This window comes from Phalacrocorax carbo, chromosome 1 (genome assembly GCF_963921805.1).
Source record: "Phalacrocorax carbo chromosome 1, bPhaCar2.1, whole genome shotgun sequence".
Taxonomy (NCBI): domain Eukaryota; kingdom Metazoa; phylum Chordata; class Aves; order Suliformes; family Phalacrocoracidae; genus Phalacrocorax; species Phalacrocorax carbo.
The window spans coordinates 180,284,481-180,309,035 of record NC_087513.1 but is presented as its reverse complement, the minus strand read 5'-3'; the positions used below and the strand labels follow the sequence as shown (position 1 = coordinate 180,309,035).

General features: G+C 36.9%; 1 protein-coding gene across 2 annotated transcripts in view; it reads right to left on the bottom strand.

Annotated features, from left to right (window-relative positions):
• DIAPH3 (diaphanous related formin 3) overlaps window positions 1-24,555 on the bottom strand; it is a 245,183-nt gene that overhangs the window by 122,520 nt on the left and 98,108 nt on the right. For both annotated transcript variants that reach the window (XM_064440776.1, XM_064440775.1), the window contains 3 exons: window positions 17,978-18,073; window positions 16,962-17,056; window positions 12,821-12,922 (listed from right to left, as the gene is read on the bottom strand). In XM_064440776.1, the coding sequence (XP_064296846.1) occupies window positions 12,821-12,922; window positions 16,962-17,056; window positions 17,978-18,073 (293 nt within the window). The remainder of the gene's footprint in view (window positions 1-12,820; window positions 12,923-16,961; window positions 17,057-17,977; window positions 18,074-24,555) is intronic.

The following is a 24,555-nucleotide window of genomic DNA, read 5'->3' as shown; positions in this document are numbered from 1 at the left end:
AATTCCCTCAATTTTATCTTTGTGTAAATAAAAGTGATCAAGGAAAAAATCTTGTTTCTTTTTTTCCACTCCCAGACAATATGGGAATATATTTTCAAATACCTCAAGGTTTAAGAAAAGAAATAAAAGCAGGAGCTATCAGACATGGCTCTTGAGACACTATTCTCAGGTGTGAGACTGCTAGTACACCTGCCTACACCAGAGGTCAAATGTCTGCTAATAACATCCTGACAAGTATCAGCAACTTTTTAAGTCAAAAGATTTACAAAGAATGTCAAAATTAATATTTTTAATGGATTGTATTTATCGGTTTAAAACCATATTAATAAATAAAATACATCCAGGCCTATTTTACACCACTAAGGATTACAAGCCTACATGCTTACTACTGGCTTCAGCTCCCTCCATGCAGCATAACCAAACCAAAACTACTTTTGGGAATGGTTCCCAGTGCAACAGGCAGTTAACATACATTGGCATGGATAGGCCTGAAGCCTTAGCATCGTTGTGTGGGCAAGACAGTGGCGAGAGGTGGATGTGTGCTGCTAGGGAGTTGGTAGGGAACTAGTTACAGAACATTCTTAGCTGGAGCAGCAAGAAAGCCTAACCTATCAGATCAACATGCAACTCTAAAGCATCAATTATATTTTGAGTATTCTGGCATTCATCTATATAAACTGTATCCCAAAACAACTTGGGGAGGGTGGGGGCAGAGATCTGGAGCCACCTGATATGGGACCAAACATTGCCATGCACATCTGTGCCTCCAAAAGCACCCTGAGATGTCAGGCCCGAGAGGGACAGGGATGCCTGCTAGACACTCAAGTTCTGAACAGCTGGAACATGCTTGTACCCAACTCCCCTATGATGTGCTACTCTGTCTTCCCCATGATGAAAAAGGGAAGATGTGCTTTCTAACCATTACAACTTGCCTTAACAAACCTATCTGCTCCTGCCTTATTCTTGAGTCCTCAACTATCTGACTGGATGCTCAGTTCATGAGATCTCTTGCTGTCTCCCAAACTATGCTTAGCAATTGTTTGGGGAAGTGCAGTTCTGCACAAGCCAAACGCATACCCGTGTCTATTCTAACAAATCAGCACTGAGGACTATTAAGGTTCGATGTCTAAAAGTATGGTCTGGTGTTTTTTAGTTGATTAGTATGGACACAGCCTTAAAATGTCATCTAGTGATTTATCATCCCCACAACTGCTAAAAATAGTGGGATTCAAGGTGGTTCAGAAAGTTGTTTTTAGAATACTGAATAATATTAAAAACCAGTATAAAAATGGTTGAGAGCCGAATTTAGGTGGTTTTGGCCACTATTATTCCCTGAATTATTTTAGTACAAAAAAAGAAAGGCTATCAAGGACATGAAGGACTACATATGAAAAACAATAGATCAAAAAGAATAAAGGATTTCAGGACCTCATACAAAATGTAAAAGCTATGTGGATTCTCTGAATTATCACTTGTAACAAGCTATTTTAATCAATCATTATTTTGCTTCCTCTCAAATACAAATATATTGAAGAGTAAGAAAAAAGAAACCCAAATCCATCCAACATTTGCCTCAAGTATTTTCAGCGTAAAACAGCAATGCAGATTAATTCAGTAAATCTGTCATTCCAGAATCTCTCTTTCCAAATTTAAAACTAACTTCTGTGCACAAAACCTGAGGTAAGTGTAACTCAGAAAAATGCTATATCATTCTGTGTGTTACCAACTAATTAATGTTAATTCCCTAATAAAATCCAGCTTACCAGTCTGAGCCAAATTTTAAAGTTTTCAGCGTGTAAGCAGAAGACACAGCTGCACAGGGGTCAAAAGAATGAGCTGTGTTTGTTCTCAGGACATCATTCCCATCAGGTTTCAGCATATCACATAAAGCATACTTTTTTTTATTAGCCCACCAGCAAACTGTATGTATTTTAAACATAAATTCCAAACATGGGAAAGAAAACAGTGGGCAGCAGCCCAGCCTAAGGTTTACAGGAAGCTGAGGTTAGGAGATTCTGAAATAAAGACAACCTCAAGGCAATTAATGACTCCTGATCATATAAAAGATCGGTCCAAAAACTAGCTTGCTGTCACCAGTCAGGAACCATAGAGACATAATATGGTGCTAGGAAAGTCCCTTGTCCTCTGTGCTGCGCATCAGCCATCCTGGCCTGGCTGCTTCAACATGCACATCATGGTGCTCAGAATAGCGTGAGTATGAAAGAACAAGTGAATTAAATCTATAAGAGACTGAGCAGGTAAAAATCCATTTACGTGAGGATTTTTAAAGTAAAAATCACTTTTCCCTTTCCATAAAATCTCACACTAAGAGGTTTCTTTCTATGAAGGCCTGAAACCTAAAAACTTTAGATTATTGTAAACTTCTCCTTTGCACTTATCCTTCAACTTAGAAAAAAGTTCAGAAAGTTTACTTCAAACAAGCAAGCAATAAGACGCCCTTATCAGTTGCTTCATGACCCTTACAATTTTAATATCTCAGAAAAAACCTCTGAGTCAGATCTAATTAATACAAATGAACAATAATAGAAGATTATCTTTAGTACTTGAATATTTTACATTCAAGAAGCATTGAACAAATGTTGACTCACACATATCTATTATGGCTTTATTAAAAACAATTAGAATGAACAATGGTTTATTTTTCAACCCTCCAGCAGTCTCTCAAATAAGCACATATTTCTTTTCTCACACTATGCTTCTTAAAAGGCTTTAACCTTGCTTGCCTGAAATTAATACCACTGCATTATTGGATCACATTCTTAATTATGCTGTATTTGAGAAAGCAAGCTCCATTACTTATTTTTGTTCTTATTTTAAAGAAGTCCTACACAACTGTTAATGGTTATTTAGAATAGCATTTAACTTTGACTTCCTATTTATTTACAAGATAACCTATTGTTAAAAAAGGTTCATGAGAGTTCTTGTTGAAAAACTACAAGTCAGGTTTCTGAGTAAACCAGCTTTTATGTTTTGCTCTCTTCAGCATAACTATTTTTTTCTTTTACTTTGTCATCCCTAAGTTCTTCTCCTGTGAATTTTAATTGCACCTCTATGGTTCAAACCCCTTTACTTTACTTGTTCTTTATACTTAAGATTACCCATGGTGGTGTTTCTCCTTTTAAGTTACCTCAAGAGAATACCTAAATCAACATTATTTTTTTCTGAAATTATCAGCATCTTCACTTGGCAGCCAAGTAGGGGCTCTAGATGGCCTAAGCAAGCGATAAGAAAAGTAGGGCTGTCCCCAGGTGAGTCAACAGTGGACTCATGCCAGAACACTGTCAGTGCCTGGAGTATCAAGTAAAACATACTCTAATGGAGCGGAACTGAAGCCACGTTAGATTAGCTCACACAGCCATGGAAAGCCCATTGCTCCTCAAAAGCCACACAATACCCTGAGAGTTATACTAAGAGGGAAAAAAACAAGCAAACCAAAACCAACCAACCACGTAGCTAAAACAGCTATGCATATTGTTTTCTGTCTCAGCTGTACCTGGACATATGTTGCATGGTCATCAATGTTGAAGACAGATATCGTGCCATGCTACCCAGACAAAACCATTAAAGTCAAAAGGAAGCTGAAACTCAAGGTGACCAAATAATAGCTAGAACAGGGGGACAATATAAATTATGTGCAGGTAAATAGGAGAAACTCTTCAAATTCTGGCAGGAAATTGTCCAGTATCTCATGGAACTATGAGAGAAAACAGAAGGAGTGAAGCTGTCAGGGCTTCAGTAAAAGGACACAGTACCACAGCTGATAAATATACTCCAAGCCTTGGCCTTTGGAAGAAGAGACTGAGAATTTCATACGCAGATAGGACCACTTCTTTGTGCAACATAGTTTTGAAAGAGACCAATCTTTAAGAATTTCACACAATCAAGATCAGGAACTTCTAGCTAGACAGTGAGGGCAAGAAGGAAACTGAAATAGAAAAAAAAAAAATGTAGAAGATTTGTTTAGGACAAAACACAGCAATAAGCTCATCATCAACAGGGGAATAGAAGGAAAAGATAAACCATCAATGATATAACAGTAAGAACATATCTAAATTTATGTTTGGATAAAAGTAATTGGATATATTGACACAGCAGACTGAACGTCCAAATAACAAGTGAGATGTATTCTAAAGAATATATAATGGACCAAGTTTTGAAGTAAACAATTCAGAGAGAAAAAAGTTACCGCAAGCATGAATGCAGATAACAGTACATGGACAAGTGTTTCTACTTGTCCAAAAAATTGAGGAAACGGAGATAAATATTTGGCAGCGACAGACAAACTAAATGCCAAACTGCTTGCATTAAGAAGAAAGCAAGAGTTAAAAATTTAAATCTGGATGACAACAAAATCTGGGGTCAGCAAAAAAGTGAAGATGACAAGAAGTAAAAGAAAAGCAACTGCTGTATGAATCAATGGACATTGTCAAATATTATTCTCCTATAGAAAATTTCCTCCTCAATCTTTGTCATGCAAACAAAAGAATTACTTTACACTGCTCTAACAGCGCAGGAAATTCTTTATACACATGCTTAATCCTCTTTTACAAACCTTTTGCAAAAAACTGTGTACAGCATAGTTCAGCACAAAAAGTGCAGTCGGGTAAATATTAGTTTTGTAGCTAAGATACAGTTGCCCAGGTCTGATTTAGACATGTCAAACAAAAACTGTGAGTTTAAAATAAGGCTTTATTTATAACAATGAATTCCAAAGTCCAGTTATTTCTTTCAGAAATCTCAATTGTTGGTTAGTAAAAATATCTTCTTAAACTGGGATAAATCACCATTTAGTTAATGCTTTTTATTTTTCTTCTAAAAAATTCTAAACTCTTGTTTGACATCCCAACATTTATTTCTAATTTATTATTCCTACGATTCCAACTCTTCTTTCACTAGAATACTCAAAAAACTTATAAGGTACATGAGGTATGTTTAATTACCATATTGTTACAATATTCAAAACCTTACCAGTGGTATCTGATCCACTCCTTGACTGTGAGGACCAAAAAAAGGAAGAATCACTGACAAATTCAAAAAGCAGTGTAACACTTCTCCAGTGTTTTGTCATCTTGCTTGTGTGGTACAAAGGTATTTAATCAGTATACTCCAAGAACTCTATTTCATCCTTGTCCAATAAATTTTAGCAAAATAATTCAGCACTTCAGCACCTTTATCATCTCTTAGGCAAAAGACTCAAAGAAATATTGTATACCTTCGGTATATTGAAATCTTCTAGGGCAGGATAAGACTACGTACGAACAAAAGCCTTTGGAGAAATATGTCTGAAATGCAAAGCCCATTGTTGATTGCAAACATGCTGTGTTTTGTTTCAGATGAAAGCCAAATATACACCCATACTCAAGAGCAAGGCTTGACAGTGGTACAGCAATAGCTCGTCGATTAAAATCCATTAAACAGATCACTGCATTTAAAGTATCAGGTCATGACTGAGAAATCTAACAAGTAACTATTAGATCAACTTAAATGAAAACAAATGCCATTACTAAACAATCTAATTTGTGGGTTGCATGAGATGACCTTTGGAGGTCCCTTCCAACCCAAACCATTCTATGATTCTCCTTAACCATTGTTATTTGATAAGATGACAGAGGCAACACCCAAAATTAGAAAAAAAATACATATTCTGTAAACCAATCCTTTTTCTCAGTAGGAAAGAACTACCTGCAAAACAAATCAACTTTGCTAAATGTGTTAAGTCCTAAAGCAACATAATACTTTTACTGCCCACTTGAGAAAGGATCGGGGCAGTGGGGACACACCACCAAAAAAACCCAACCTTCTGTCAACAGTCACCTACCAAGATGATCATCTAGCTGAAACCCCATTCATCTCAGATGGGCCTCACATTGCAAGTGTGCTGTCATATGACTTTTCATTTCTAAACACAAAGATAGTCTTCATCATTAAAAAGTTTTATAGAATATATTGCTCAATATCAGTCAATCTATGAAGCCTCCAAGAAAATAATATGAAGGTTAAATTACTTTAGGAGCAAGGTTATTGCACTGACTAAACCAAGTACAAAACATGAACTATAGTAAAACAAAATGCAATTGAATAATTAAATTTTGGCAAGCACAAGCATACTTAATCAAGAATATGAGCAACAAAATACAACATTCAAAACAACACCAACTTAAGATAATACTGCAAAGCTAAGTTGAAGTACTTGATAAGATGAATAGATTTAACATACTTTTCATAAAATAGCTCATGGCTGTGCGCAAGCCCCAAAAAAGCCCCCAAAACCAAAGTCCACAGTAATAGGTGATAACATCTGTGCTCTGAGACATCAGCCTGGAGTAAGTGAAGGAAAGAACGTACAGGAAAATAAAGTAGTTTATCTAAAGAATACCTAAAGTCTGGTAAAGAAGATAAGGGTATACAGGATTTATTTTATACTTACTGCTGAATGAACAGAAAACATAAAAGTACAAAGTAACTTAAAAAGAAGAGGATAATTGCAGGAACCACAAAAGCAGCCCATAGAGTCACCAAAACAACAACAAAACACAAACAAAACCCAAGCCACACTCATGAAGGGAACCTGAACTGTTTCGAGTCATGCCCTCAATGTCTTTAAGCCAAGAACAAAAGTTAATTAACTATGGTTGAAGTAAAACATACTGTAACAATCACAGCATGCCAGTATCTGAGCAAGTGTCTAGCTGTTTCTATCAGAGTATCAAATCTTGACTTTGAATTCAAAGCCAGAAGGATAAAAGAATGTTTCCATTATAAAATTTTTGTTATCACACAGGTAGTAATTATCAGTTTATTCACTACTTAGACCCTTCCTTGGGATTCAAATAGCTTAGTCTTTCCCTTAAGCAAAACTTTAGAGCAAATTAACATGGGATCTCCAAATTCTCAGAAATACCATAATTACAAGACATGACTCACCTACAAGATAAGCCTGAAACTCTTGTATTGCGTGTTTTAAGTTTGATTCTTCTCATTTGAAAAGAATAGCAAAAAATGAGCATAAAACAGCAATTTTAAGAAAAAAAAACAAAACCAAAACAAAACCAACAGTTATACTGAGAAGATTCATATTCCTTGAAGAAATGAGTAGTAATTCTTAGACTGCTCCCCAGCCAGAATAAAACAAAAGATACAAAAGAGTCTGATGGAGATTGAAGAAGCTTGATGAAAAGCAAATGTATAAGATTTCACATTCAAAGAGTATAAAAAGTGTGTTATTCAAAAAATTCCCTCCTCCAAGAGAAATGAAAAATGTTTAATGTTAAAAACTGATTGTAGCTTGTTCTCTGAAGTCAGCTCTACTGGATGCATAGAAGGTGTCACACTGGAAAAATTGTGCCTAATGATGGGGTTTGGTTTTGATGGTTTTTTTTAATGCTTTGCATGGAAAACTAGGGAAAGCACATACTTGCACTATTCAGTGGGACTCTGGTTGTACCTTCAGAAAAGAATCTCCACCAACTTCTGACATGTAGGAACTTCTATTAATTAATGCCACATTTTTCTGAGTTATCGCATTGCCTCTATTTTTTTAAGATAGATTAAATCAGTTGGGTCACATCCAGCAAAATTTGACCTACAGTACTACTGGTCTAGCTCTTCTCATCAGCCTGACACTCCCACCTAACTAAATGGTACAACTGAAAGAAATAACTAACAGTTAAAAATGTCTACCAGCAAAATGTTGCATCTTGTCAATCGATACACGTCAACTGATCTCTTAAAACAGATCATTACAGATTAATTTGCTCTTGAACACTACCAGATTTCAAAAAGCACAGCAAAAGGACAGTAGAGTGAAATTAATTATTGCTTAAGACTTAAGAAATTTCTGAATTAACTTGCACGAGTGCTTTAGAATATATCATCATTTACAAAATAACAAATAGGTAGTGTTGAAAGGGGAGTAAGCAAAGGATTAATGTGACTGAACTAAGTAACACAAATATAGTAAGAGTGTGTTCAGAAATTTTATTACTCCTAACAGTACATGCAGCAGAAGAGAGTTAAACCATAGAATACTATATTGATACCAGGAAGGTTTGCTGGTTGTTAAGCAGGTACCTTTTTGCTTGCCAGCTAAATTACCTTTTTAGACAAAACTGATCAGAATAGCCAATTCTATAGTAATACAATAGCAAGGATACTGTTAGCATTATAGAGACAATAACATAGTACTAAAATCAATGCCAATAAATGTACAAGTACTACAGGAGTTTTTCTCAAATAATTAAAATTAGAGATAAGTCTTCAAAATACAAAATAACACTTGTTAGGATGGTCTGATGACAGCAAAAATGAAAAAGTAAACACTTTTTACCCCCATAAGCCAAGTTTCTTTCCAGAAGACATCTTATATTAAGTATTAGAAGGCTTCTGATCAATTCAAAAATGTTGACACACTAAATTTCAAATTTATTACTGTTGTTAGTATGTCCAATTGTAGCAAGTCTGACATTTTTTAAGAGCAAAACACGGGCTTGTAAGTTGAGTGAGGCTCAAATATGAAATAAAAAACAGCAAAGCAACCTTTAAAATATGTGGAGTTCATTTTTAAATGTCTTTTTTTTAATCAATGTTTACTCTTGATAATAAAGTAAAAATGTTTTCTACTTAACTTTATATTTTTACCAATTTAATTAAAATGCATAATCCTGCATGCAATTGTCCTTTATAAATATTTCCCCAATGAGTCAGTTACTTATTACTGTTGGAATGATTTGGTATGGTCAAATAGGTGTCTACTCCTTAGCCAGTCCAGTTCATGGTCAAATTTACTGGTGTAAATCCATCTTTACTGCCATTTTGACATAATCTGTCAGACTCAAATGAAGCTGCTGAAGTTTAGGCTTGGGCTTGTCTCTGTCATCCTGGCAGATGCAGTGTGAAACAAGGTTATTAGGCAAAAGTATCATGCTCAGTCTACTTTATTCAGCACAGGACACTTGATTTTTTCTCTAAAGACTGATACATATGAATCTCTCTACAAAAACAATCTACCCTTTCAGTTTTCTAACATCAAATTTTCTGGAAACTCATGAACTTTTAATATTATTGAATAGGAATGCAGCATTTATAGAGTCAAATTCCAGAATAGAATACTAGAATCATAGAATGGTCTGGGTTGGAAGGGACCTTTAGAGGTCATCTAGTCCAACCCCCCTGCAGTGAGCAGGGACATCTTCAACTAGATCAGGTTGCTCAGAGCCCCATCCAACATGACCTTGAATGTTTCTGGGGATGGAGCACCCACAACCTCTCTGGGCAACCTGTGCCAGTGTTTCACCACCCTCACTGTAAAAATTTTTTTCCTTATATCCAGTCTAAATCTACCCTCCTTTAGCTTAAAACCATTACCCCTTGTCCTGTCACAACAGGCCTTGCTAAAGAGGTTGCCCGCATCTTTCCTATGATCCCCCTTTAAGTACCAGAAGGCCACAATAAGGTCTCCCCACAGCCTTCTTTTCTCCAAACTGAACAACCCCAACTCTCTCAGCCTGTTCTTGGAGAAGAGGTGCTCCATCACTCTGATAATTTTTGTGGCCATCCTCTGGACCTGCTGCAGCAGTTCTATGTCCTTCTTGTGCTGAGGGCTCCAGAGCTGGGCACAGCACTCCAGGTGGAGTCTCACCAGAGCAGAGTAGAGGGACAGAATCACCTCCCTCGACCTGCTGGCCATGCTGCTTTTGATGCAGTCCAGGATACGGTTGATGTATTCGTTATTAGATTCTTTTTTTTCCAAATGAAAAACCAATATTTGATGTATAGATAAAACTTAAACATAAAACCCACAAATGTTTACATAAAGAGAGTCCAATTCTGACAAGCACAGAAAGACTTATCTATGGCACCAAACAGTACAAGAAAAAAAAAGAACACAAAACAAAAAAAAAAACCAACACCAGAAAATGGAGCTTGACAAAGTCTTCATAAAATATTCCATTACTAGCTTTCTCCTGTTTCCTGTGTTGCTTATTAGTGTCATCTAAATGTCTTGGTCGGCCAGATTTATATTAAAAGAGTATGGTAGAGGTAAAAATGCAAGAGATTTTTTTGTGTTCTTTATCATACTCACTAGATCCAATGAGCCAAGAACAATACCAACAGCTTTTATTCATTACATAAGGAAATTTCATTCCTAGGGCACCACCCAGCTCATGTACTGATTGAGATATGGGCTTATGAAGAAACATTTTCTTAGGAAATGTACATATTACAAGATATTACTTAAATTTTGAACATGTGAGACTCCAGTCTAAGTCTAGTACATCTGATTTCTAATTTCATCAGATTCTTTAATAGCATTTAAGATGATGACTTATTCTGAGAACAAGAAAGAAGTTGGAGAATCTAACATAGCTGGTTCACCCAACAGGATTTGAAGACATTTGTGGAGGGAAGATGAAAGTGAGAAGAAGGAGCTAACTCTTATATCAGATAAGAAGCCTCCCATACCATAGATCTGGCTATATATTCCAAGCATGCCCAATTAGCATCTACTGTATATCAGTTGCAATATAAGTCCATGTTTAAGAAAGAGAAATAATATGGAAGTGAGGAAAAGAAAACTTTCAAAGCCTAGAACCATGGAAAATCTAACGAGAATTTGACAAGTCAGAAGGTACAATTTAAGCGTAAGTTATTTTCAAAACTTATTGAAGTGATTCTTCAGGGGGTTGGGGGTTTTTTGGTTGTGGTTTGTGGGTTTGCCTTTTTTTTTTTTTTTTTTAAGAGACATTAATATATTGATGTATCTTAACTCTACTTTGATTACCACAACTGAGTAAACAAATGTGGAAACTCTCATTTATAAAATTACAGAGTTAAACAAAAATTGAAACCTGGAGAACTGATTCAAAGATAATGATCATATCACAGCTTCATCCCAATTCTCACCACCAAAAGGTTAAATTCTGTTGGTCATGGTAGATTTAACGTGTTTATCTCTTTCTAAAGCTCTGTAGTATAAACTAGTCTAAAAACAAACTTAACACTTACCATTGTGAAACCTACCTTTGTGAAACTACTGCTATTTTCTGAATTGAATTAAAAAAATACTATAAGAAAACAAATGAAAAGGTAATAATTTCTCTGACTTCAGAACTTTTGTGCTCTTTGCAAGCAACAGAGGTGCTGAAAGCATTAGTTTCACATCTCTGAAAACAACAATATGTTTTGACTGAATTTTTTTTTGTTGAGGGAGGTTACTTCTTTTAAAGAATCTCAGTGACTTATTCAATGTCCTTTTGAGATAAGCGGTGATAATTTAATCAAGTAAAATAAGGTTAAGATAGGAATGAACTATGAAGAGATCCCTTGAATGTCTGATAACACCTCAACACGAAATAAAAAGCAAAAGATTTCATTAGCTTTTGTAACTGAGAAATCTGGACCAAGAGAAATTGACAATTTGGCTTCAAATCAGAAATCTATATATGAAAATCTTGGAAAATAAATAAAAGTGTTAAAAACAGTGGTGTTTTTCCTCTTTTATTTCTTGCTGCCAGAGTGTAGTTAGAAGACTCCCAGGAACACAGAAACCTGCATTACATTAGATGTACAGTGACTGTTACTCTTGTTAAAGGTGGATTGAAAATGAACAGTGGCAACAGCTTTCAGAAGTACCACTTCAGAACTAGTTTTGTTTTACATGTACTTGTACTCAAAGACGACTGCCTGTGTCACATCTGTAACTGGCACCAACTCAGTGCAGTGGTGTTCCCTGACCAGACCGATGTTCTTCAGTTGATTCAGAATAGTGACCAGTGCTCTTATATCCTACACCTGTACTCCAGCTGTCCTAATATTTAAGTAGAGGTATTTGATAACCACACAGATAACTACCCACAGCAAGTGCCTACTGTTACGAAGACATGATGCTCCTTTTCCTGAAACCCACAGATATATCTAAAAGAATTATTTCCTCCCAGGGAAAGCCTCCCAGGTGAAGCTAACAATGACCATATTAGCTTGAAAAGCTAGGAGTGGACAACAATAAAAAAAAAAAAAAAAACAAAAAACAAAAGACTTATATAGATATATGCACCCAGAAAAAGAAACAGCTTTATTCTGTGTTTGTCTAGATGAAATCATTGACAATTATGAATTATAAGCTTTGTAGAAATTAGATCCAAACTATACTTCCACAAAAAGCTTAAACTGCTAGCACTGAACTACCAGTATTTTCTGTTCTCTCTTCCAGTCTTCCTTTGTTAATTCAACCCGGTAAGTATTATATACATATCTTCCCACTGGGAATGGAAAAAATGACTACAAGTCCTGTTGACAGGCATATTATATATCATAGGAGGACGGAGGCAGAATAGGTTAACACAGTGATAACTACAGTATTTGCTTCTCATTTACATGAAGACTAAAAGGAAAACATCAGTGTAGAAAACTTCACTGAAAAAGTTAGGATTAACACAAACAAAAGTAAAGCCAAACTATTTTAGCTATGGAAATTCAGAAATAGCTTCTTATCTCCCAGTGAAACTTTGCCATAGAAAATAACACTAAGTTTTTTCTTTCTGTAAACTAAATTACTTTTTTTTTTTTTTTAAAAAAAAAAAAAAAAAAGAGAGAGAGAATCCAAAATCATTCCAGCAGTAATATTCCAACAATCAGGCCTTCCACATCCATGGATACGTCCACTAAAAGCCCAATTAAAAGACAGCACTTTTACTCTTCTTCCAGTCTGGAACCTTGTCACATTTAGGAAGAAGCAGGTGGTATAATTTCTATAATATTATATTTCAGGAAAGGAAAAAAGTTATAACAAAACAGTACTCACCACAACTCCAAACTGTTCCGGCTCAGACAAATTACTATACTCACTCTTGAACTTGGACAATGCATTCAATTGTTCTTGTTCAGGAAGATGTTTTATTAAATTCTGTCAAGAAAAATAAAATATTCTCTAAAAACCCCAGATTCTATGTTGCTTATATTATTGTAGGCAAATGGTACTGCATATGCATCATTACCATACACTCCAAAGACAACACTCTTCCCTGAAGACAATAGAATGTAAATAGGCAACAGACAAAATAAGGTAACTGAGAGTGTAAAAAGCAAGCGATTAAATAATACCAGCTAGCATCTTTTGCTGATTCCACAAACATTTATGTAGGCTTTTTAAAAAACATTTTAAAAGAAAGAATATGCTTGATAGGCACTATGCAAACAGTAAGTAGCAAATAGGATAAGAACTTCAAGTGTTACATATCCAACTAAAGGATGGCAAGAAATATTAATACTAGACAAAAAGTTTTCTGAAAATGGGTGATTCATTTGCTAGTGTTCCAAAACAAAAGCTTAAACCCTGTAGACACTACTTGGCCTGAAAACTTGCCAGAAGTAAGAATTCAGAGGTGGGACTCAGCGTCAGCTGAATTCAGCTGTCTGTATGGGGAGCTTGGACACTTACACAAGTGAATATCCTGTGAACACAGGTAAGGGAATCTAAACATGTCACCTTCATCTGATCATCTGAAGAGTCCTCAGACTCCCTGGAGCTTCCTGAACACTTAGACACCTATATATACACGTATACGCACCTATATTTAGGCACCTGAATTTCACTCTAATACAATCAGCTAGGTTGGCTAAAAATGGCTATTCTGAGATTCTGGAAGTAGAGAGCTTCTCAAATATTTAGTTATGATATATATTTTAGGTCAATAGCTCAGTTCTGCCCCTTCCCAAGATGACTACTATAACTGCTAGGCAATAGTTAGGGTCCCTCTATAACCTGCTCTGTTTTTCAACTTAATGACTCTTGTGTTTCTAGTGGCTGTTTTCCATAGTGGCTAAGCTTCCATCATACTAAGAAAACAGGAGAGAGATTGTGTTCTTAAAAAACTTCCTGGTCTACTGATAGGATCGCTCTTCTGAATTGAAATAAAGATTCAATCCTTCTAACACTGAATCAGGTCTTGCAAACACAGCTATCCCACTACTTACTACCATATTTCAAGAAAGGATCAGAAAGACTAACTCTAGCTTTTCCCCATTACATTATGGAAAGGCAGACACTTCAGTTAAGTCAAAGTCTGTTTTATTACGCTGCAAGTAAATAGCTTTGGTGGTATACAATCAAGAGAAAATAATTTACTTAAGTTACCGAACAGGATCTCCATCTGAAAGTCTTAAAAAAAAAACAAACAACCCTAATTTTATCCACAAAAGATACTAATTTCTTCTTCTACAGGAAATTCAGCCAGTTAAGATATGCAAATTTATCTCTCCAAGGCCAGAGAGATAAGAAGTCATAGCTATGCTTTGCTTAGCATACTTCCCTCATTTAAGAAGAAAGAATTTAGCTGTTTAACTAGTACCCCAAAAATATTCCTAAACTAGTAGTCAACTCAGTGGCTCTATGATATCTTCAGAACCTATCAGCTAGTTCAGAGCTAGCCCCAGGTGCTCATTCAAGCTGCAGTAGCACCCCTGGATTGCAGTATACATATTCCTCTTGTTAAAGTATGAAAATACTAGGTTTGTAACTCTAGAATGGATGTATCCAAAGTGTTGAAGTTTGGGGTTTTTTTTTAAGCAGCTTGAGTATTTTGTTTAATAACACTACTTATGATTTTTTCAAACTCAATCTCTTAGCTCTTGTAACAATTGTCATTTTATGGTAATTTAGTATTTATCAAACTTTCTTTCTAATGAATAAGAAGACCTAGACAGTCCTTTATCGCTGTTTTGTTTAAGAATAGTTACTATTTTAAGAACTGATTCCAGGGACTACAATAAGTAATTTGCTTCACAATACTTTGTGATATCCAAAATAAGGGCAACATAGTTTATCAAGAAAGTAAATTCAGCACACAAGAAAAGCTAGACTTACAAGCAAAGGTCTATATAAACCAAAGGAAGAGTAAATGACAGGTAAAGAGTAGACTGCTTCAACAGACTATCCATCTCATGAAGAAGAAAAGCGAGGTAAGTGCAAACTAAAAATCAACAAACAGTGTAGAGGTGTAAACTGTTCTGTTCATCCTAATAACCTTAAAGTAACAGTTTCAGTGCCAACATTAACTGCATCATTCAACAAAAGAAACAGAATTATATAGGGATTATATATACTGTCACTGGAGATGACGTCTCACATTTGTTCCTTCAAATATTTTTTAAGAGAAGCATCTCATTCTTCAAATCAAATAGACAAGCTCATTTTAAAGGAAAGTCAAGCCCAAATAGCTCTGAGTCTAAAGACCTTTGAAATACAAATGACAAGACATGAGGGCCAAACTGCATGCAGGAAAAAAAGGAGGATGCTGAACATCATATAGCCTCCTCAGTAGGACCTTATTTTGACATTCCAATACGGTGGGAGTTTATTTTGCAAGCAAAGCACGCAAAAATAAGTTTGCCTTGTTTGGACCTTTGTATGCAAATTGCTGTGTGTTGCAGTACAAGTCACACATTTGAATCTCAAAGAGCACTAATGTTACAACTCATTTTATGACTCTCTACTACCTGTATTATTTATTCACTAATCAACATTCCTGCAAAAAGCATACGTTTTTAAAAATCTGACTATCTTTCTTGGATATTTCAGTAGGGCCTGGTACCCATGTCTCTAAGACACTTTCACGTTTGCTGTAGAGATCAGCTATCTAAATCTTCTGTAAGTGAAACCTATGCCACATTACTAGTAGATTGATAATAATATGATTTGACATTTATCAGCCATAACATCAAAAATTCTAAGTTAATCACAGTATGTCGGAGTCCTGTCCAAAAGACAGATAATCTTTGTCTAAAGACATATCTTTGTAAATCTAATGGATGCCCATCAAGATGGCTGGGGAACACAGCACGCAACAGGCAAGGAGAGGCTGAGAGAAGTGGGTTTGTTGAACTAGAAGAAAACAAGCCTCAGGGGAACTAAATATGGTCTTCAGGTACTCAACTGGAGAGTACGGAGAAGATGCAACTAGGTTCCTCTTGAAGGTGGGCAGCAGAAGGCCAAAGTCACAAGTTGCAACAATGAAAAATACAATTAGATAAAAAAAGGAAAGGTTTTTACCAGGAGAGTAGCTCAAGACTGGAAGGTGTCCAGAAAGTTTATGGAGTCTCCAGCCTTGGAAATATGACAAATTTAATGGGAAAAGGCCCTGGGCAACCTCCTCTAGTTGACCTGGCTTTGAGCAGAGGATTGGATCAAATGACCTCCAGACATCCCTTTCAGATTGTTTTTTCCCATGGTTTTATAATGAAGTATTTGTACCGAAATTGTTTTATTAAATTCTACAACTTATCAACCGTTAAATAACACTGTGCATAGAAGAACATGAGGAACTTCCATTTGTCTCCACATAGAATCATACAGATTTTGTGCTTTGAATAAAATAATATGGAAAGGTAAAACACTATCCAGATAAACTCTAGGGAATAAAAGTGGTCACTGTGGATGCCATAAGGCAAGATCCCAGATTGTATCAGCCCTAATAGGGCAGGGGAAAAAAACAAACCAAAACAAACCCGAAAAAAACAAACACACCCCCCACCAAAACAACCAGACAAAACACCAACAACAAAAACCCACAGAAAAAGCCCCAAAGCTTTTTCCACCTAGTTTTTAACCAGAAACACAGAATTGTGCAGATGAGACACAGGCAGAAATAAATGAAAGAAAGATAAGTAATTAGGGAATAAACAGAACATCATATGCAGTTTGGATATATAGCAAAATAAAATCTCAATTTAGGTGTGCACAATATGAATACAGAAAATAGAGAATATAAATTTAGCTGCTTTCATTAAAAAAAATAGCTTTGGAAATATAAAAAAACCTACAGTTCACAGAAACAAAATAAAATATTCTTGCAGTGATTTATGTTAAGATGCTTTTTAGTTACATGTTTCTATTTAATGAGAGGCTTACCCTGAAATTTTGGGATTTAAGGTGTCATTTTCCTTACCTGAACCATGGACTCTGACAGCTGTGTTTCATCTACTTCCAATATCATCATTTTGATTTCCTCATAAGGCACTCGGAAAGAGCCAAGGAAAATTGCTAAAACAAAGATTCAACACATAATGAAGAAAGCAAGACAACAATCTCTTTTTTTCTACTTACAAAACACCAATTAAATAGGCTATAGCATCGACAGGTTAACAAACACGACATAAAGTAATAAAGATAAGATATAACAATTTTAAGTGTACTTTTAATTACTGTTCTCCTACAATTCCAGCCTACTCCATCCATTTGTTATGCACAACATCCAGCACCTCAACAGACCTCCATAAGCAGCCAGTGACAAGTCCACTCTGAAGAATAAGCATTGCCATTATAGTATTTTGTGCTGAGGTGACAATTAAACTTTTCTTCAGTGGTCTTGTCAGATCTTTCTCATAAAATAGCACAAAAAACCAAAACCATATAAACAGTTAAAAACCAAAACACTCTTATAAAAACTGTTTGTTCATTCACACCATAATCCAATAATTTGTTACTTTATCTCTGCCGGCATTTTAGGAACCTATTCTTTATAGAACTCCTCTCTGCCAAAACTTTATCATCTTTATTTGAGTGTTATTGCATATACTGAGTGCTGCCTTCTTTCTATGAAGTACATGAGAAATGACTGGACATCCTGTAGACATTATTGCCTTTTTTTACTGGGGGCAGGGGAACAGGCAGTATTCCTTGATTAATATGTTGAAAATATAGAAAATTCAATATATACCTGTATGCTTGTACTTCAATATATACAGAAGAGAATAATTTCAGTCTTAAACAAGGGATAATCTTTAACTGTTTACTGAGTGTTTTTAAACATGTTTCAGTTGTGTTTACTCACATGTTTGGGCTTAACACCAATTACTGCACAAATGCACATATTTTCACATGCTTTAAACAAAAAGTGGCTGTGAGGCAGACAAGAGAGAAAGACATTTTTACATCATTACTTTGTCATAAAAACATACTTACACAGATTCTGTGCAATCTTTGGGTCCAAAACTTTTAATTCTTTGATTCGTTTCTTAATGGATTTCTTTTCTTCAAAATCCTCCTCCTCTTTTTTTACTGCCAAAGTAAACAAAAATACACTCATTGTTAACTCTTAATATTTGGATAAAACATTAACAAATTCAGAAAACATATTTGCTATCAAGCATAGTCAATTCACAAAGAAACAAACACCTCATAGAATACACAGAAAAAATACTGAGGTTTTGCATTTACTGTTTGTAAACTCAAAATTTTTGCTCTTCAAATTTTTTGCATGTTAGCCTTTTACAACAAGATTTTTTTTTTTTCATATATAGATATATTGAATAGAGATGTTAATGTTAATTGTACAAATGGTCTGAGGTCATGAAAGTCATTCTTAAAACACCATGCAACATACTTCAGTCAGCCTGGTCAGGTTAATATTCTGAATTGGATTTTAACAATAACAAATATTAAAGAATATGCTAACGTGTCTCAACACTGAGCAATAAAGAGCCAACCAAAAATTTAAGTATTTTTGTGACTGCTTTTGTCTAAATATATGCACCAAAATTATCAAAGGCCTCTAGCTCATTAAAACAAATAACATTACCTTAGAACGAGTACTGTGTGCAGTTTTGGGCACCACAGTACATGAAGGATATAAAGCTACTAGACAGTGTCCAGAAGAGGGCCACGAAGTTGGTGAAGGGTTTAGAGGGGAAACCAAATGACTCAGAATTGTTAAGGTTGGAAAAGACCCTTAAGATCATGAAGTCCAACCGCTAACTTATCACTGCCAAGTCCACCACTAAACCATATCCTCAAGCACCACATCTACCCTTCTTTTAAGTACCTCCAGGGATGGAGACTCCACCACCTCCCTGGGCAGCCTGTTCCAATGTTTGACAGCCCTTTCAGTGAAGAAGTTTTTCCTAATACCTAACCTAAACTTCCCCTGGCACAGCCAGGCCATTTCCTCTCGTCCTACTGTTTGTTACTAGGGAGAAGAGTCCAACACCCCCCTTGCTACAACCTCCTTTCAGGGAGCTGTCGAGAGCAATAAGGTCTCCCCTCAGCCTCCTCTTCTCCACACTAAACAACCCCAGTTCCCTCACAGCCGCTCCTCACAAGACTTGTTCTCTAGACCCTTCACCAGCTTTGTTGCCCTTCTCTGGACATGCTCCAGCACCTCAATGTCTTTCTTGTACTGAGGGGCCCAAAACTGAACACAATATTCAAGGTGTGGCCTCACCAGTGCCAAGTACAGGGGCACAATCACCTCCCTACTCCTGCTGGCCACACTGTTCCTGATACAAGCCAGGATGCTGCTGGCGTTCTTGGCCACCTGGGCACACTGCTGGCTCATGTTCAGCTGGCTGTCAACAAACACCCCCAGGTCCTTCTCCTCCAGGCAGCTCTCCAGCCACTTTTCCCCAGGCCTGTAGCGCTGCATGGGGTTGTTGTGACCGAAGTCCAGGACCCGGCACTTGGCCTCGTTAAATCTCATACTGTTGGCTCCGGCCAAACAATCCAGCCTGTCCAGGTCCCTCTGTAGGGCCTTCCTGCCCTCCAGCAGATCAACACTTCCACCCAGCTTGGTGTCTTCTGAGAAGCAGCTAAAGTCACTTGGTTTGTTCATCCTGGAGAAGACGAGACTGAGGGGAGACCTCATAATGGTCTACAGCTTCCTCACAAGGGGAGGAAGAGGGACAGGCACTGATCTCTCCTCTCTGCTGACCAATGACAGGACCCGAGGGAATGGCAGGAAGATGTGCCAGGGGAGGTTTACGTTGGGTATTAGGAAAAGGTTCTTCACCCAGAGGGTGGTGGAGCACTGGGACAGGCTCCCCAGGGAGGCAGTCAAGGCACCAAGCCGGGAGATATTCAAGAAGCACTTGGACAATGCCCTCAGAGATATGGTGTGAAATTTGGGGTTGTCCCATGCAGGGATGATCCTTGTGGGTCCCTTCCAACTGAGGACATTCTATGATTCTATGATATACACATGAGTATATATACTCATTTTCCTTATCTCCTCCAAAAAATTTGTGTTTTAAAATATATGATATAATCACCTTATTATAAAATACCACAAAGACAAAATGATTGTGTAAACATACAGTAACATTTCTGGAACTTTTGGCTTATTCTTTCTTTTCAGAAAATATTTCACACAAACAGGATCTCCCAAATACATTATGTAAGCTGAATTTTTTTCTCATTATTCACACATTGTCATAAGAATTTAACTTAAAGTAACAGCATAGGCTTAATAATGTATTAGTAGGAACCATCCCCATCATTATGCAAACAACCAAAAGAAGATGTAAACCACACAAATCTTTCCTTAAATCCAACCTGGTTGTCTGGTTTTTTTATCTTTTTTTTTCTTCCCCCTCCCCCCCTGCACAAATCTTCACCATCAAATGTTATTCACCCAATGTATTACTACTGTTCATCTAATTCTCTTTCACAAATGAAATTAGTTCCAAGGTTGTTCCAAATTAAGTTACATGTGCTTCAAGTATTTGAAAGCAGAAAATATGTTGCAACAAAAGTATATGCTACTGACTTCAGAAGGAGATGGATATAGATGAGAAGTTTTGTCAAGAAGGTATAGGATTAAAATTTCTAGCCCACTGATGATTCCTGACAGAAGTAGAGGTAACGTGAATTATCACGAGGATTTCCCTAAGTTGAAATTACTTCTGTAAATTTTAAGAGAAATCTTTGAGAGCTATGTCAGGCTGGACGGGGCTCTGAGCAACCTGATCTAGTTGAAGATGTCCCTGCTCATTGCAGGGGGGGTTGGACTAGATAACCTTTAAAGGTCCCCTCCAACCCAAACCATTCTATGATTCTTAAAATATGTTTTGTCTAAGCACAATAAATTTTGCCTAGGATTGGGACGCAGACTAAATGACCTCTTAAGGTCTTTCAGCTTTGTTGTCAAGGATACCACCAAAGAGATAGGAACTTAAAGACCTCACACAGGGTTGAAGGAATTGGCTTCTCATCCCTTCCAAGTTGGAGGAGACAATTCGAATCATGTCCCAAATCACTTTCAATACTCTACACCTGCTAGGCAGCCTGATGTGCCTCTTGAGGACATGCTACAGTGCAGAAAAGAACTTGGTATCCTGAAAAATGAAATTACTAAGCTAAGACATAAAGCAGTCTTTGGAAAAACCATCAATATCCAGGGTCCTGGCAAATGGGTTACAGAGCCACAATCCTCTTCTGCCTTTCTCCCCACCCTACCCACAACAGCCAGCTGGCCTTGAATTTCTTTTACCACAGCTTTAACAGAAAGGTTAACATTCTCCTGCCCCAGGAAGAAATGACACATGCTGCTTACCATGCACGTGAAAGCAAAAGACATAGGTTTTAACCACCAACGTGAGAACTCAATACTCCATGTTTAAGAGAACAGAATGACATTTCAGCTACTGGATAAGAAGGAGGTTACCACTAAAGCTTCACTTTTTTCTGGTTACGCTTTAAGAAGAGCCGCTACTGAACCCAGAAGGGCATGTCAGGGGCTACAGATCTCAGGATCATGCAACTATTTTTTCCTGCAGTTACACACCTTAACAGACCTCTCAAATTTCTTATCGCCTACATGCTAGAAGTGCATATTCCACTAGAAGACCTGGGCATCTCTGTAGCACAGGTTCCATGTTATCTTCATGCCTTGCTCATCTGAATCATAATGAAAACAGAGTAATGATTTATGGCAACCTTGGAACTTTTTTAATCATCAATTTACAGGAAAAAAAAAATAATTTCCTTAATAGTCACAATAAGAAAGTGACATTATCCAAATTTTTTTATTTACTTCAACTTTCCCTGACAGCCTTGAACTAGATACTAGTAGGGGCTGAAACAGAAAAAAAAAAAATACAACTATGTTTGACTTTGCCAGCACTATAAAGCAATATTTAGGCATTACATGTCTTATAATGTAAGACACAGATATACAAACATACAGAAGAATCAGCAGTTAAACGTGCACTGTTTAAACTCCCAACTTCCAAATGAAGGAACAATGCTGCAAATGAAATGGCTAATCCCCTCTGGAATTTTCACCCAGGAGGGGGTCACACACAATGTTAGAGCAATATTTAAGGTACCACAACCCTAACAAAAAATGTATAAGCATAGAACTCTACAAACTCATGCAGGAATTGTATGCGGAGTTACACAATTATGCAACAAACTAAATTACTGCAAACTTACATGGTACTTCTTCAGGAGAATTCAGGCGACATCCTTACATAGTTGGCAGCAATAAGAAGCAGAGGATACATATTATTTGCCTTACCCTATTGGAAATGTTGCACTTTGCAGTGAAAACTCTGATACTTCCTACCACCTCTAGAAATTTTTACTTCATTGGCTAACTAACTTATATGGGGAAAAAACAAACAAACCAACCAACCCAAGAGACAAGACTATCATCTATTTCCAACAGTAAAAACAGGAAAAAGCCCACTGGGGGGGAGGGGAGGAAAATCTTAATAGAAAGATCTGAACAGGTGAAGCAAATATCTAGACTAACAGGAAATCAAAGCAATTAGATTTTTATTTGGGGAGGGCACTGGAGCAGAGAAGGAGCTATATAGAGGATAGAAAATGGGAAACATCTGCTTACACTGGTAAAAGCGAAAGCAGCACAGCAAGACTGGGCAGCTACTGCAGAAAGGAGGTGACTATTGAGGGAAAAAGATGTCATATGTTGTCATGCTAACGAGACATGAATCAAACCAGGGGTTCTCAAAATGCACAGACAACTTTCACAGCTCCAGAAGTTGTACCATCATACTAAACCATTAACTTATTGAAAATCGTACTTCTTATTTCAGGTGTTATATAACCAAAAATGAATGTTACATATCAAGAACAGCACACCCTTTTAAGTTCTCTCTATATGCTATGTCGATCACACTGGGGATGTACACATGGCCCCAGCATCTGAACTGGATAATTTTTAGTCAGTAGTACCTCACCTGATGCTCCAATTGTTCTGCCCTCTCAGGCTGGGAAACGAAGTGCTACAGCACTTCGAAACACACAGAATTCATCTCACACCCTTCACAGTTCCTCTTACCTCCACAATCCCACCTCCTTATAACATGACTTCAAAATTAACAGAAGTGGTTGCCAGGGCACAGATGGACAAACACCTCAAAGGAGTTTTTGCTATTGGAAAGACTGCTTTTACTGCCTCCTTCAAACATGCATCCACAAAAAAATTCAACTGTAGTCAACTACCTCCACTTGTGCAATGATCTGACTGAAATCAGAGTCTTGAAGGGAGTGATGATAGGACTGTTTTACAAATATATCACCACAGTTGGAAGCCTACAGAACAGCATTTCATTAAAATGTGGATTGAATCATACATAGCTACTCTGCAGATCTCTGAAACAATAACATTCTTGGTTGGTGCCACTGAAGTAATCTGTTCATTCATGAATTGCTATCCACTATTTTAATTTCTGCCACAGGTCTTGATATAATCTGCTACCCACAACCTTTGTGTAAGAAAAATAATGTCTGTGCATCTGTATGCTAAAGAAAAAAAATTCTTCTAAAAAGACACCATGCAACTGAATAAAAACAAAATACCCTTGAAATACAGGCTTCAAAAGGAACATGTAGATCTGAACATTTATTTTAAAAAGTCTGAATTCCTATAGGTCAGATGAAACTTGCAAAGTACATTACACAGAAATCTACAGAACACTCAGTGAGTTATTTTGTCACTTAGTAACAGAGCATACAGAAAATTATACAAGACCTTACACCTTTTCCTACCCTCTTAGCTAAGGCAACAGTCATCTTGCAGTCTGTCTTCACCTAAAAATGAAAGAACAAGCCTGGGGTCACAGGCTCAAAGGATGTAGCCATATCAAGTCTCATTATGAAAGCAGATGCCTACCTCGTCTGTTTAGAAGTCTAACTCTTAGAAGTAAATGATAGCTTGTGCCCCATATAGTAGGACATTAAACTGAAAGACTTACATTCTTTATCTCCAAAAAGTTTTCTGGAATCAAAGGAATAGATCTTTAATAGAACATGAAGCTGTAGCTAAACAACTAACGCTGCAAAAGTTCTTAGTTATTCAAAGCAAAAACGTGGAATAGCTTGCTACAAATCACAGAATGACTGAGGTTGGAAGGGACTTCTGGTGGTCATCTAGTTCAATGCCCCTCACTCAGACAGGGCCACCTAGAGTTAGGTGCCCAGGACTGCTCAGGTGGCTTTTGAGTATCTCCAAGGATTGAAAGAGAGTCCACAACCTCTGTGGGCAACCTGTACCAGTCACCCTCACAGCAAAACAAGTGTTACCTGATGTTCAGGAGGAACTTCCTGTGTTTCACTTTGTGCCCATTGCCTCTGGTCCTGGCACTGGGCACCACTGAAAAAAGCCTGGCTCCATCTTCTTTGCACTGCCCCTTCAGGTGTTTATATACATTGATAAGATTCCCCCGAACCTTCTCTTCTCCATGTCAAACAGTCCCAGGTCTATTAGCCTTTCCTTATAGGAGAGATGCTCCCATCCCTTC